Here is a 15,877-nt window from a genome sequence, read left to right as displayed (position 1 = left end):
GGGGAAAGAGACAGGAAGAGGGACAGGTGGATGAGACCTGTTCTCACGCCCTGCGCTAGCCCAGTGAGGGCACACTGGGATCTCTAGCCCTCCCTTCCCTTGGGTGCCTGCCCCTGCCAGCTGGGCAGTGCCAGGCCCACAGGTTGGGGGAAATTCACGAGGTCTCTCTTCTGCCCTGGACAGAGCCAGAGTGGGCTGCTCAGGGCATTTGTTGCAACCCTGGCTGACATGGGAGGCAAAGGGGCCTAGATCGGGGCAGGACTTGCCCAGTGGCACATCACAGGGCAGTGGAGAGCTCAGGCTGGGACTGGATCCCTGTCACCCCGCACACCAGGCTGTCACCACTCCCCGTCTCTGTCTGGTTCGTTCTCTCCTTTTCCTCCACTCCACCTCACTCTCTCATTCTGTCTCTGTCTGCCTTTCCCTCTCTCTGTGTGTCTTTCTGCTTCTCTGTCTCTGTCTGTCTAGCAGGCTCTCTTTGTCTCTCCGTTTCTTCCTGGTCATTGTGGTCTGTCTCCCCTCACCACCACTATATTCGGAATCAGGCCCTGGGCTGTTCTCCCTGGGTCTCTACACATCTCACAACAACGTTCTTCTGCCCCTTCATCATTCTCCTGCCCATTCATTGTCCTGGCTATGTCCTTCCCTCGTGCCCCAGTCTCCTTACTGGGGTCCCTTTCTTCCTGGTAAATCCAGATTTGAACCAGACAGCCCAGCTCAGACAGGAGTCTTCCAGAGAGGGCTCAGGGCTCCACTCAGACCGGGTCCACACCCACATCTGCTGGGTCATTAAACACTGTGTGCCTCAGTTTCCCCATTTGTCATGCAGTCTCCTGGTGAGGCTTGTGGTGAGGATTCCATGAAATGGTACATGGGACGTGCTGAGCAGAAGCCCAGCTCATGGTTTGAGCTCAGTCAGCGGAAGTTGTTTCTGATAAACACCTGAGACAACAGACAAGATCCCACAGGCCTGTTTTCCTGCAGGAGTGACAGGTGAGCAGGAGCTGCAGGTGACTCAGCGTGTGACGTCGGTGTCGGTCGCGGCTGGGGAGGTGGTCACTCTGCCCTGCGACGTCTCCTCTCCGCAACCCGTGGGGCCTGTGCAGTGGTTCAAGGGGAATGGGCCAGATCGGCAATTAGTCTACAGTTTCAAAGGAGGCCTAGACCGAGTACGCCTCTTCCCCCGAGTAACACATGTTACAGACCCAACAATAAGAGGCAACACGGACTATTCCATCCGCATCAGGAACATCACCCCAGCAGACGCCGGCACCTACTTCTGTGTCAAGTTCAGGAAGGGGAGCCCTGAGGACGTGGAGTTTAAGTCTGGTCCTGGGACACAGGTGACTGTGAGTGGTGAGTACTGTGGGCCTCCTCCCCCTGGTGTGTGACCACAACTCAGTAATAACACCCTCTGTTCTTTGAGCAACAACTATCAGGTGTGATGGTGGCTGTTTATACTCCTGGTCACCTTTCACCCCCTTTTACAGATCACGGAGCTGGGGCCTAGAGGGCTTGCTATTTGCTCAAGGCCTCATAGCTGATAAAAGGTGGAGAAAAGTCTAGAAACCTAGTCAGCCTGGCTTCACTTGCCTTTACCAAACTGGTCCCTGCAAATGAGGAAACTGATAGTTCCGCCGACTTGCCCAGTCACAGGGAGAAACCTCACCTCCTGCCACCAGATTCTTACCCTGTATCGTGGTTGGGTCTTCTCTTACTCGACGAACACTTGCTGAGGACCTACTGTGTGCCAGGCTCTGCTGTCATTGGAAACAGTAAGGAACAAGGCAGGCAAAAGCTCTCCTCAAATCCCAGAGGCAATGCTCCCCAGACCTTCTGGTGGCACAGGACAGGAACCATCCCCGAAGACAACTCATCAGGCATGAAAAGGACTGGTCAGTGGGGGGGAGAGAGATGCTGATGAAGAGTGAGCTAATTAAATCAGGTGGACACGGGAGAGTGTGTAGGCACTCTTGACTGGAGGGGGGATGGGAAGATAGAGAGAGAGGGAAGATGGCAAAATTGGCACGAAATGAGAGACTGTAAGGGCTGACTCAATAGGGGGAGAGCAAGTGGGAGAAGAGAGTAAGATGTATGTAAACCTACATGTGACAGACTGATTGGAATGGTAAATGTTCACTTGAAGCTTAATAAAAATTAAAAAAAATAATAAAAATAAAAATAATAAGTAAACAAGTCAGAAAAAAAAAAAAAAAAAGCTCTCCTCAAACGAAGCTTCCGCTCTCTTCCCCTCCAAGGAGGAGAGGGTCGGTCCAGGGCAGAGAGTGGGTGTGAGTTTCTCTATTTAGTCTTCAGAAATGTCATACTGAGCAGAAAGTCCTAAGAGGCAGAGACTCACTGTTTGATCTGAGAGCCCTGGTTGGGGGAGATGCTCAGAGGGCTGTGTTGGCCGAGGGCTCTGTTGGGAAAACCAGGTTATTCAGAACTGACACACCCACTGGGCACAGAGGCTCGGAGCCAGGCTGGTCATCTCAGAATGCCCCTCACCCTGGGTACGAGGGTCACTATGTGGGTGACTTAGGAGTTACCCAGCTGAGGCAGCAAAGAACATGCTTCTTTGGGGTTTTCTGCCAGAGGCCCAGTATCCACTTCCCAACTCCTGGATCCTGGATGTCAGCCCCGAGGGACCTTTAGACACCATCTAGCCCAGCCCCCACCCACTGATGAGGCGCCTGAGGCTGGGAGACAACAGGGCCCTGATCATGCTCACAGGGTGTGTTAGTGGTGAGCTCTGGACCCAGACTGAGATCCGGTTCCAGGCCAGGCTCCTTGCTGCTCCGCCGTTAGATGCTGTCTGCAGAAGAGCCTGGCACACAGTAGGTGCTAAATAAAAGCCCATTGAACCCAACATTAAGCAGGAGCCAGCAGTGCCATTTCTCATCAATTTCCCAAAGGTCGAGAATGCCCCTCGCACTCAGACCCTGAGGCCCACAGGCGATTGCAAAGCCTCTCTCTAACTTAAGCCAGATCGCTCTGTGTAGGCCGTTGCAGTACATACAGAGCTTCTCCATTGTTTTTAAGGACTGCAGAACGCCCCATCGTAGGGACGTGTCAGCACTTATTTTACAGTCTCCTGTGGATGGATGCATCGGCTGTCCCCAGTGTCCAGCTGTTTACACGGTGCTGCCAGGGGTGACCTGCACCTGCATCGTCCTCCTCAAGCGGGGCATCCACTGGGGGTGGCACTGCTGGGTCAGAGAGTGTGGGTAGTTTAGTTTAGGTGGATAGTGGGTAGTTTAGTTTAGGTGGGTAGTGGGTAGTTTAGTTTAGGTGGATAGTGGGTAGTTTAGTTTACGTGGGTAGTGGGTAGTTTAGTTTACGTGGATAGGGCCAGATTCCCTCCCAGACACAGCAGCTGAGTTTCCCCACAACCGTGGTCACAGGCAGGGAAGGTGGATTTCTCTTGATTTACAGACATTACGGGTGCAGACACCAAGGTTTCCAGATGGTGTGTCCCTTTCTCTTGTGGAAGTAGTCGCAGTGGCAAGTGACTCAACCCTGATGCAGCACTGCTAACTCCTAGTGAGTGCCCGTCCCTCTCTGCCACGCTGTCTTCCCAAGTGATGGCCAGGATGAGAAGGGGTGCTGGGGGCTCCATCGTGTCCCCATGATGGCATTTACACTTACAGCCAGGGCTGTGAGTGAGGGGCACTACACTCCCCTTTTACAGGTGAGGACCTGAGGCTTGGAGAGGGGACCCCAAGCCACCAGACTCCACAGCCCCTGCTCTCTGCCACACCCCGCGGTGCTTGTCAAAATGTGGAGAAAGCTCTAGCCCTCTCCTTTTAAAATCTTGTATTATTCTGTTTTGCTGCAATATGCGTTAAAAAAAAAAAAAAAAAGTACCGCAGGGTGAGGAGGGGCTCACTTTGCAACCCAGATCCTACAGATACTGCAGACAGCTCAGGATATGTTGAACCTGTTCCTAAAAGAGGCATCTCATCATGTTGTCTAGTGCACAGGGCTGGGGGGAGGATGAAAGAGCTGAGGGGCTGGAGGGATCAGCCCGGCATCAGGACCCGGACACTCCCAGTAAATGGCCAAGGGCCATCCCATGTCATGCTTTTTTTTTTTTCATTTCTAGTATTTTGTTTTCTCTTTTTTCAATTTTATCGTGCTTTAGGTGAAAGTTTGCAGCTCAAGTTAGTTTCTCGTTCAAAAATTTATACATGTATTGTTTTGTGACATTGGTTGCAATCCCCACAGTGTGACAGCACTCTCCCCCTTTCTACCTTGGGTTCCCTGTGTCCATTTGTCCATTTCCTGTGTCTGCCTGCCTTCTTGTCTGGCTTTTGGGCAGGAGTTGCCCATTTGGTCTCATATATTTGATTGAGCTAAGAAGCACATACCTCACGTGTGTTATTGTTTATAGGCCTATCTAGTCTTTGTCTGAAAAGTGGGCTTTGGGAGTAGTTTCAGTTCTGAGTTAGCACAGTATCTGAGGCCATAGTCTCAGGGGTTCTCTGTGGGACCAGTATGTCTGGTCTTTTTTCATGAATTTGAATTTTTTTTTTAATAATTTTTATTGTACTTTCAGTGAAAGTTTACAAATTAAGTCAGTCTCTCACACAAAAACCCATATACACCTTGCTACCCAATTACTCTCCCCCTAATGAGACAGCCTGCCCTCTCCCTCCACTCTCTCTTTTCATGTCCTTTTCCCCAGCTTCTAACCATGTCATGCTTTTATGGATATCCAGAAAGCTGGTGTTCTCATGACTTGACTTATTCAACTGCCACCCTCCTTACTGTGCCCTAAAATGTTCCATGGGTGTTAGGAGGCAAGTCATATATTCAAAATCCAAATATTTGTATTATTTCCGGGTACATAAATTTGGGTAATAATTAAGATTTGAAGACCCCAAAGGCACTCCATGGAGACCTGACCACAGGGATAGACTGCCCTGGTTCTTCTGATTCTTCCACTGCTGGAAGCTTTCAGGGCACCAAATGTGCTGTTGGATTTTGTATCCCTGTCTGTGTTTCTCTTGTAATTAATAGTTAAGCCCTCTTTGGGCTTTCTCAGCACTCAGTGATATCCATTTCCCACCTAAAACTGTCCCTATGGAAGACCCCAGGTTCAGAAAAACATTCCTCTCTCCCCTCCTTTCAATTTCGAGGCTTGGCACAGATTCAGCCCTGCAGGAATGTGGGTGGAAAGAATGAAAAGTATGAAATAATAAACACCTAAAAGAAAGGGATCTCTGGATGTAAATGAAGTCTGGTCTGTGTTTTTTGTTTGTTTGTTTGTGTTTTATTTCTGTTAAGCACCTCCTGTGCTTTGCCCAGAGCAGAAATGCTGGCTCATTTGATCCTGACCAGCCCTGGGAGAATGCTTATGGTACCATTTTACAAACGGGGAAGCTGGGACGTGTGGCGGTCACACAGCCAGTGGTTGATCAGTCTCAATCCCCCTTTCTTCTGATCCAACTCTGCACTTCTTCCCCTTCATTTACTTCTATAAATGCTTTCTCTGACGTGGGAAATTTTCTGGGTGAGGCCAGCTAGGAATGGTTAATACAAAGAGTGAGACTTGCTCCAGGGCTGAGACTGTTGGGGAAATCACCCAGTGCAGGGAAAAGAAAGAGGACTTTGGACTCAGGCCTAGAAACCCATGGCAGCCCCACCACTCACTGTCTGTCCTCGGTCAGGTCCCTTCACCTCTCTGAACCTTTGTTTCCGGCTCTGTGAGGTGAGGACAGTGACCCATCCTTCCCAGCATTATTAGTAGGATTAGAAAATAATAAGCATGAATAGTTTGACAGTGTCACATGCTTATTGTTCACGGTGATGATGCAGTGACGGTTGTTGTTTACAAATGCTCCCCCTTGTAGCCAAGCCCTCTCCCCCCATGGTATTGGGCCCTTCGGTGAGGACCACACCTGAGCAGACAGTGAGCTTCACCTGCGAGTCCCATGGCTTCTCCCCCAGAGATGTCACCCTGAAGTGGTACAAAAATGGGAATGAGCTCCCAGTCCTCCAGACCAACGTGGTCCCGCCGGGCGACAGCGTCTCCTACAATGTCTCCAGCAGGACCCAGGTGACGCTGACCCGAGAGGACGTCCGCAGTCAGGTCTTCTGTGAGGTGGCCCACAGTACCTTGCAGGGCTCTCTTCGTGGGATGGCCAACTTGTCTGAGACCATCCGAGGTAGATGACACTCACAACCAGCCCAGACCCCCACCCAGCCCCAAGCCTGCTGCTCCCTCTGGGTTTGCTACAGGGCTTGAACTGCCTGGAATCCAATTCCTAAAATAGTCCCTCCCAATTACCAGAAACAAACCTACAATGTGTCAGTCACACTGCTCAACACTTTCACTTATTATTTTAATGGCAGCTTCCGGTTCAACGCCTTCCATGTGCCAAGCACAGTGTTAGTTTCATTTGTTTTACCAATAGCAATGGCAATTACTGAGCACCAACTACATGCTAAGCCCCTATGTGCTTGGTGATTTTATTTATTTTGCCAACATTATTATGTTCCAACTTCATGCAAGGCATTGTGCTTGTTGCTTTCACTCATTATTACCCTTATATGAGCTATCATTTCTTGAGCATCTACCGTGTTCCAGGCACTGTGCGTAGTGATTTTATCCATTATGCAAAGAGGATGTATATTGTTTGAGCACCTACTGCATGCATAGCACTGCCCCCGGTTATCCCTTGCCATGACAGTGGGGCCACTATTGACACCCCCACCCCTTAATCTGTGTGTTCCATAAGATCAGATTTTTTGCCCTGCTGTTTCAGTTCCGCCCACCTTGGAGGTTACCCAACTCCCCATTCAAGGGAACCAGGTGAACGTCACCTGCCAGGTGAAGAAGTTCTACCCCAAGAGCCTAGAGCTGACCTGGTTGGAGAATGGAAATCTGTCCCGAACAGATTCAGTCTCGATCTCCACCGAGGACAAGGATGGGACCTATAACCTGAACAACTGGATCCTGGTGAGCTCATCTGCCCACAGGGAGGATGTGGTGCTCACCTGCCAGGTGGTGCATGACGGGCAGCCAGCAGTCACAAAAAGCCTGACCCTGAAGTTCACCGCCCCCTCGAAGGACCAGACCACAGAGCCATCCCCTGGTGAGGCCTCCACTCCACCCGACCTGGCTTATTTTTAAAGTGTATCTTAATTTTATCTTTATTGTTTTAATGTTGAAATAGTCATCATGCTTTCTGTTGTTGGAAACTCTGGTGGCATAGTTAAGTGTTACGGCTGCTAACCAAAGGGTCGGCAGTTCAAATCCACCAGGCGCTCCTTGGAAACCCTGTGGTGCAGTTCTACTCTGTCCTACAGGGTCGCTATGAGTAGACTCAACGGCACTGGGTTGGTTTCTGTTGTTACGTGCCATTGACTCGATTTCAACTCATAGTGATCCCATGTGACAGACTAGAACTGCACCATAGGGTTTTCTAGGCTGTAATCTTTACAGGAGCGGATCACCAGATTTTTCTCCTGTGGAGCCTCTGGGTGCATTCACACCAGTGATCTTTTGGTTAACAGCCAAGGCTTAACCTTTGCCCCACAAGGGCTCCTTCACTTATCCTCATTATAGAGTAACCTAATCCAAAACCAAACCCATTGCCGTTGAGTTGACTCTGACTCATAGTAACCCTGTAGAACAGAGTAGAGCTGCCCATAGGGATCGCAAGACTGTAAATCTTTATGGAAGCAGACTGCCACGTCTTTCTTTTGCAGAACAGCTGGTAGGTTGGAACCTCTGACCCTTCAGTTTGCATAGCAGGCTCACCCTTAGCATAGCAGACCCTTAGAGGTTGAGAATGCATTCAACCTCCTCTGTAGCTCTGCTCCTCTTATAATTCTGTCCTTGGCCCAGTCCTTGGGATTTTCTGCTCTCTGGTTCCTGCAGGTAAGAATCTACTGTGCTGCTAAGAAGTCCTCTAGCTTTCATGGTTTGCTTTTAAGTGGTGATTAATTACTCTCACCTTTTCATTGTCTTTCTCCAAAGGAATGATCCCCCAGCTACACCCATCCAATTTCATAGTCCTTATAATTTATAATTACCATTTCCCAACAATTCTTCAAATGCCTGATGTTGGGGCATTTCCTTCTTCTGGCATATACCATTCCAGTTCACTACTGGTGAAAATTTTAATAACAGCATCAACCCAGGCTCCTCTTACCATTAATGATAGAGTCTTTGTTGCCAGCCAGCTAATGGGTCGTATTCAATTCCTAGGGCTACAGTAACAAATTGTCACCAACTACGTGGCTTAAAACAAGAGAAATTTGTTCTCTCAGAGTTCTGGAAGCTAGAAATCTGTAATCAAGTTGTTGGCAGGGCCATGTTCCACCTTAAGGCTCTAGAGAGGAATTCTTTGCCTAGTTTTAGCTTTTGGTGGTTGCCAGCAATCCTTGCCATTCCTTGGATTGTAGTGGCATCACTGCAACCTCTGCCTCCATGATCACATGGCCCTCTGTGCCTCTGTGTCTCTGTGTCTCTGAATCTCTCTCTCCTTATGAGGACACTAAGTCATTGGATTTAGGGCCCATCCTAATCCAGCATGAACTCATCTTAACTTGATTACATCTGCAAAGACTCTTTCCAAATGAAACCACATTTACATGCAGTGGGGGCTAGGACTTCAACATATGGTCTATTTTCAGAGGGACATAAGTCCCTTTCAACATGAGTGATCCAATTCTAGATTTGCATTTTAGAGTCTACTTTTCAGACCACTCCCAGACCAATACAAATAGGTCAGTTTCCCTGGTCAACAGACTCCAAAATGGATCTAAGAATGCAGGAAGGTCATTGGGGAGTGCCGTGAGGATCAATACACATGAGAGGGTATAGAAAGCAGAACTAGGGGAAGGACATTGAACTGTAATGGAACCACAATTGCAGTTGAAAAACCAAAGACTTGGCCACTGCTACACAGGGCTGTAGAGCTAGGATGGACTTTTAGAGTTGTTTCAAATTGAGGAGCTGAGACTGAGCCTGTATATTTCAATTCAGCCGGTTTGTTGGATTCAGTTGCCCCCTAGAAGGAGACGTGACCTTGAGCAACGCAGCTCTCTTCAACTGAGATAAAGTTCTGGAGAGTGACTCAGCTAAGACTTGTGGCCTCCAATACCCCAGCAGTAACAAATGGAGAGGTCTCTACTACTTCTTTAAGGAGGCACCAGCATTACCTTATTTATTAAAAAAAAGAATTATTTACTATCTCTATTTGTTTAATTTTAAAAGCAAAAACTACTCATTAGAAAAATATGAACAATCTAAAAGTATGCTTCCACAGATCCAACTTTCTGTGTCCAACGGAAAGAGTTCAGGCGACATCTGCTCTGGGGCCAGGTGAACTAGATCATGTGTGAGGCACCTCCCAAGCCTGAGACTGTGTTTCCTTGATTTAGGAGGGTGCTTCAAGCCAGCAGGTTTCATTAGGTCTGGCCACCCTGAGGGCTCTTCAGCTCCTTGGTGCTGAAGCTCTTGCACTGAAACCTCTCCTCAACGCCTTGCCTGCAGCATTGACATTCATTTCCATGACTGTGAGGTTGGACTTGACTCCAAAAACAGGGTTTATGGGGCCATCCTAAGCGGGTACAGTGATGGACATCCCAAAGATTGAATCCCATTCATCTTGTGACCCTCCCTAAACTCTTAGAGCCTCAGTTTCCTCATCAGACTGGGGATAATAATATCTGTCTCACAGGCTCATGAGGATCAAGTAAGTAAAGCAGATAACACTTTTATAGATGCCATTGAGTATATGTTCTCCTCACCCCTTCTCTCCTGGCCACTGAGAAAGTAAGTGAGAATGAGGACGGGCAGGACATAGATTCAAAGTCTTCAGAGCATCTGTGGGCACAGGGAGCCTCAGAGGGAATAAGGGGACTCCTGTGTGCCTTCTTTAATGGTGCCTCTTGCCTGTTGACTTCCAGAGATGTCAACTCCATTCCTCCTCCTTGGAGGTCTCCTTCTAGGCCTCAAGGCGCTGCTTGTCGTTGGTGTCTCTGCCGTCTATGTCTACAGGAAGCAGAGGGTCTGACTGTAAGTTTTGGGAGAAACTCAGGCTTCAGGGAGGAGGGCAGTCCGATGTATATCCCAAAGGGGCAAAGTCATCAAGGAGGACCAGCCCAGGAAGTCCTAAGTCTCCGTCAGGACCACCTGGAGTTAAGAGAGATGACACTCCCACCCCTCCTCTCAGGAGCCTCATGGAACCCTCTAAGAGGTTCCCAGCTCCCAGGAAGCACATGGAGTCCTGCAGGAGGTGGTTAAGATCAAGCGTTTTTAAAGGGCATCTTCAGTGTCCTAGAGGTTCCGTGGAGGAAATGGCAGAGAGTTCTGAGTAATTGGCAACTGAGTGGGTGGTTCCCTTGGAGACCATCTCCAGATAATTTCAACACTGGGGCTCCATGGAAGCAAAAGGAATCCACATATTACAGTAATGTTGAGAACCCCTGGATCGGCTGCTGTGAGGGTTGTCCTACTGACACTCCACATGACTGAGTGGACAGGACTGGGGAAGGGGGTCAGGACTCAGGGAGAAAGATGAAGATAAGAGCAGTCTTATTCCAGAGGCTTCCTATTCCCCTCACAACTATCATCTCAGAAGGAGAAAAGCCCTGGGGACACAGTATGCACTCATTTCTTGATAATGTGGCCTGTTTCCCCACAGCTCCTTCCTTCCTCATCTGATGGCCCACTCTGAGAGAAGATGCCTGATGGAAGCTTCTGCAGACTCTTCTCCATGTGCCTCAATGCTCTGGATACCTGCCTGCCCACACCCTCTTGCTATTCCTTCTCACAGCCCTTAGTGCCTCCAGGTCCAGGTATTGATAACTGGTTCTGAAGACTGACTCACTCCACTTCCCTAGGATATGAGAAAAAGTGAGGTTTCCTAAACATATTGAGTTAAGTCTCATCCACTGCTGTGCGGTTCGACCATATGCCACATACTGAAGTTTGTGAAGCCAAAATTCTTCTCGTCTTCCAGATTCCTGCCAACCCTTGACTCCCCACCCTTGCCTTCTGAGCATAAATGGATCCCTATATCTGTTTGAAGAAGAAAAATTATTCTCTTCTCCCTTTTTGCCTAAGTGTCCTACTACTCACACCCAGAAGAAGTTTTTCCTCCCCTCTCTGTGATGGGAGCACTAGTTCATCTATCATCCTGTGTAATGGATTGAATTGTGTCCCCCCAAAATATGTGTCAACTTGGTTAGGCCATGTGTGGTAGTCCTCCATTTTGTGGTTTTCCTATGTGTTTTAAATCATAATCTCTGCCTGTGGTTAAAAGGATTAGAGTGGAAGGTAACACTCTTGCTCAGCTTACCTTCCAGATCCAATGTAAAAGGAGTTTCCCTGGGGTGTGACTTGCACCACCTTTTATCTCTTGAGAAATAAAAGGAAAGGGAAGGAAGTAGAGAGTCAGGGACCTCGCACCACCAAGAAAGCAGCACCAGGAGCAGAGTACATCCTTTGAACTTAGGGTCCTTGCGCCTGAGAAGCTGCACCACCAGGGGAAGATTGAAGACAAGGACCTTCCTCCAGAGCCAACAGAGAGAGGAAGACTTGCCCTGGAGCTGACTCCCTGAATTTGGGCTTTTAGCCTACTTTACTGTGAGGATATGAATTTCTCTTTTTTAAAGCCACCCACTTGTGGTATTTCTGTTATAGCGGCACTAAATGACTAAGACATCCTGCATCCTTCCTTACCCTGTTGCTCATGGTGAACATGTTGTCACTGTCCAAGAGCTTTTTATACTCCATATTCAATTCTACCTTTAAAATGCTTATATGCAGAGATAGACTTATAAATGTTTAACAGTTGACTGTTCAAAAGAAGAAGAAAAAAATCCCGATTTGTGGCATTTGCCAAATTCTGAGGTGCAAATACTCCCATCATGGCCAACTTCGAACTACTAACAGTTTAGCAAATAGATGGAAAAATTCCTGAAAATTTAACAACCGGCTTTCATGAGCCAGTACAAGCTGAGTCCAGCACACCACTGAGTTATATCTATCATCTGTACACCTCACGTCCACCAATGCTCCCTGGGCCCAGCTACCATCATCTCTTCCTGGGTCATTGGTACTCTTTAACTGGCTTCCCTGTTTCAGCTTTGCTCCTGAAGATGCCAAAATGATTCTTTGGAAATGTGAATCAGATCTTATCATTCCTCTGCTTCTTCTCCAACATATCTGCCTGGCTCACTCCCTCCCTTCTTTCAAGTGTCTGCTTAAATGTTACTTTATTAAAGCACCTTCTGTAAACAGCAGTATATAAAATATTAATCCCCCCCCCACCTGGCATTACAATTTGTCTGAACCTGATTAGTCTTTTGTCATAGCACTATTGCCATCTGACGCAGTAAATGTGAGCAGTCTTCACTTTGTGTGGTAGGTGTTGTATCATAAAAACGACCATGCGAATTAAAACCATGGAAAGTGAGCTTAATAGTCAATGGGAAAAATAACGGTTGCTCAACGACCTTTATATATTTTTTGTCAAAACATTAAAAACCTTCCTACTGTCAGTTATAAATCCATAAAAAAATTAAACCCATTGCTATTGAGTTGATTCTACCTCATGGTGACTACAGGTGTTAGAGAGTAGAACGGCTCCATAGGGCTTTCTAGGCTGCAATATTTACAGAAGCAGTTCACTAACCTTTCTTACATGGAGTCACTGGGTGGGTTTGAACAACCAACCTTTAGGTTAGCAGCCTATCACAAACATCTTGGGCCATCCATATGCAGGGAAATGAGAAAAAAAAATAGTAAAAAGCATATTTATTTAGTACACTGTAATTTAAAACTTAGGAACATTGGGAATTACAGTGTTTTGCTTCTTGGTAAAAAAAAAAAAAAAAAATTTCCTAAGAGTAGTTTGCCTTCTTCTCATTGTATAACTTACAATACAGAGGAAGCATCTTGCTCCTGCCTTGTTGAGCTATCATACTCCGTTGGAAGATTGAATACACTTCCAATATTTTATCCTTTGCACTTCCAATGTTCTAAAATCTAAGAGTACCTCTAATGTGAAGTTTTTTGCTGGTATCACCCCATGTGGGACATCTTCACCCTTTTCATCACTACCACTTTACTCATTTATGTTGATATGTTTGCCTTCACTAAGTTCCTGTGGCTGCATGTCTAGAGTGTATCAAACAGCAGCCATGTCAGCATTTCCATGGTCAACTATTTCTTCTATAATTCCTTATATGTTTGATTTGAATTTCACTTCCAGTGCTATTGCTTTTCCTTTCTTCTTATACTCTAATCTGTATTGGCCAATTCCCAGTTCAGATAATTCATTTTTGTAAAATATCATGTGGGTTCATGACTGGGAGATAACGAGGCAACAGATCTCCATGCTTTGCTGCCTGTGTGTAAAGTGAAGATGATTCACAAATCAATCACCAACAGAGTTTGAAAGAAGTGAAGTGACTGGTCACTGATTATGATTTTTTTAAATAAGTAAATTAATAATATTTTATTCAAGACATTGGTTTATATTAGGTGCTGGATTTCAAAACAAAACTTTTTTTCCCATTCAATCACCTAGGTCTTAAATTCTAAAGCCCTGTCTATAAAGACTGCTCTCTTCTTTGTGTTTAAAAAAATTCCATCAAAAATTCAACATCCTTTCAAAAGTAAGGAGATGTAAAACAACAACAACAACAATAGCAAATCCTACATTGATGGAGGTATGTCAAATGGGACACAATAACCAACTGAAAGAGTTCCCAGGCCAAAGCTGGGATAATTTGAGCAACAGATAAGTGAAGTAGTATTGGATTGTATCCCAAAGTATATAGTCAATATCCACCAGTCCATACTGATATAAGTAAATGATTGAATAAATTTGTAAATTGGTGAGAAGAGACAAATATTCCACCCAATTATTTATAAACGTTTATGTAGATGTTCCACTCTAAAGGAGAAGGACATAGCTACTACTCCTTAAATGTGGGCTGTGAATGCCTTCCAAAGAGTACAAAATGCAAGGGGCTGGGGGTATAAATTTACAGTGGAGAAACCTGACAAACGCTACCACATCCAAGTGATCAAAATCCACATCAACAGCCCTAAATCATGGTTATAGTAGGTACTCTAAATATGATGTGATGAAACTAGCACTTTACCTCTTGGGAGAAGAGAATGTGAGTCTAGATCATGAACACAGTTTGGGATATCTGAGGCATAGAAATGAAGATATCAAAAAGATTGTAGGATATATGGGTCTACGTGATAGTCTTGCGATTACTTAACTATTAAGAGGTAGATGCAAAATTTGAACCTGGATTGTGTCTGATTCCAAAGCCAGTGTTTTGACAATTGTGCCACTAAGAATACCACCCTCCAAAGAGCTTAGAGTCTAATAGAAATTGAGAAGACTCCTTGGGGTGGAAGGGAGGGTAGAATGATAGAAGCTGGAGGAAAGTTTCTGTCCAATTCTCAGCAGGAGCCATGGATGGGTCTCCCAGTGTGGATTTCATCATTCCAGAACAATGGAATGAGATGCTGACATAACAATGGGAGGGGAATCTTGTCATCTCATGGAGGGCGTTCAGGTCCTACTCTGCCTTTTCCTCTTCTCTTCTGGCTTTGACATCCAGTCTGTCCCTGAGAAGGAGAGAGCAGGGAACCAGCCACGGCAACCAGCACCTGGCTATGGACTCTTGGACATTAAAAGGTCACCAACTGAGTATGGTCTGAGAATCCCTGGACACCACCTTTGTGCTTGGGTAAAGCCATTCCAAAGGTGAGAGAGAAGGAGGCCAACTTGCTGGCTCCTCCCACTTTCTGGGAATGTTACTTTGGCCCCTCCACTCCCTTCTTCCCATAGCTAGCCCCAGACCCAGTCACCTCTTACTTTCCCAGGCATGTCTCTAAGTATGTTGCTTTCCTTCCTGGAGAGTGTTACCCACAGTCCCACCTTCCCCCACAAGCTCCCCCCATCTTCTACAGCACAAATCATCACCATCTCCAAAAATCTAACACTTTCACAACCAAACTTAATTCCTATGCAGGAGAGGGAAAGGAGGTGGCTCTCCATATTGTATGCAGGGATTCACTGTAAACTTGGGGGCCCACTGCAGGCATTGCACCGGGCTCATTTTTCACCTCCAACTGTTAGAGTCCAATGGAAAGTAAGAAGACACGGTGGGGTGGGAGAAAGAGTAGAATGGTGGGGTAGAAAGGGTAGAGGGAAGGGTCCTTACAGAGTCCAACTCTATCCCCAGGAAGGTGAGGTGTAGAGATCCTGCCCTCTCCCTCCAGATGTGCAGGTCACTGTGGCCCAGGTATTGGGCTCATGCAGAAGCTGGACCAGCACTTGTCTATTAGAATGTTCCAGAAGCCCTTGGTCCAGCTTATGTCTCTGGAGCTCCTGGATAAGCAAGGGCTGTGAGATTGAAGAGAAGCCATGAGATGGGAAGACGCTCTGGGAGGAGCACAAGCCTGCGGGTGTCGAGACCTCTGCTCTGGCCCCCAGGACACTTTCATCAGCAACTTCTCAGCTTGTAGCAACCTTGTCTGTCTAATTTATAGTCACAAAGGGAAAGTGCCACAGTCCCATGGCTTTTTCTCTCATCACAATCCCCATTCTCTGACTTCACAGAGGCAGGAACTGTACTCTCTCCTTAGAGCACAGAGTCCCAGGCCTTTCCAAGGCATTCAGACACAGAAATCCCCTCAGGCCACCACAATGCCCCATCCCTGACCCCCTGCCCCACCTTCCTCTGCCTTCTCTCCTCCAGTCTCTGTTCCTGGGACTCACAGTTAAGTGGGGGCCTCAGGCTGTGCGTGTGGTGGGAGCCCTCTGCCTATTTACTGTGTTATCCTCACCCATTGCCATAGACTTCCTTTGGAAGTCTAGGTCATTCC

The 15,877-nt window shown here is 47.0% G+C and overlaps 1 protein-coding gene across 9 annotated transcripts in view; it reads left to right on the top strand.

The window, feature by feature from the left end:
* Nucleotides 1–15,877, top strand: part of LOC126067441 (signal-regulatory protein beta-1-like) — a 173,451-nt gene that overhangs the window by 31,499 nt on the left and 126,075 nt on the right. Inside the window, exons 2-6 of one of the 9 annotated variants that reach the window (XM_049869313.1) lie at nt 985–1,356; nt 5,856–6,170; nt 6,771–7,100; nt 9,967–10,033; nt 10,662–13,857. The exons of 4 other annotated variants lie outside the window; for them this stretch is intronic. In XM_049869313.1, coding sequence (XP_049725270.1) covers nt 985–1,356; nt 5,856–6,170; nt 6,771–7,100; nt 9,967–10,031 — 1,082 coding nt within the window. In that variant the 3' untranslated portion in view covers nt 10,032–10,033; nt 10,662–13,857. Of the gene's footprint in view, nt 1–984; nt 1,357–5,855; nt 6,171–6,770; nt 7,101–9,924; nt 10,034–10,661; nt 13,858–15,877 lie in introns of those variants that run through there. 4 more of the 9 variants (XM_049869312.1, XM_049869310.1, XM_049869302.1 and 1 more) reach the window with 4 other exon arrangements.

This window comes from Elephas maximus, chromosome 25 (assembly GCF_024166365.1).
Source record: "Elephas maximus indicus isolate mEleMax1 chromosome 25, mEleMax1 primary haplotype, whole genome shotgun sequence".
Taxonomy (NCBI): Eukaryota; Metazoa; Chordata; class Mammalia; order Proboscidea; family Elephantidae; genus Elephas; species Elephas maximus.
This window is presented reverse-complemented; position numbering and strand designations above follow the sequence as displayed.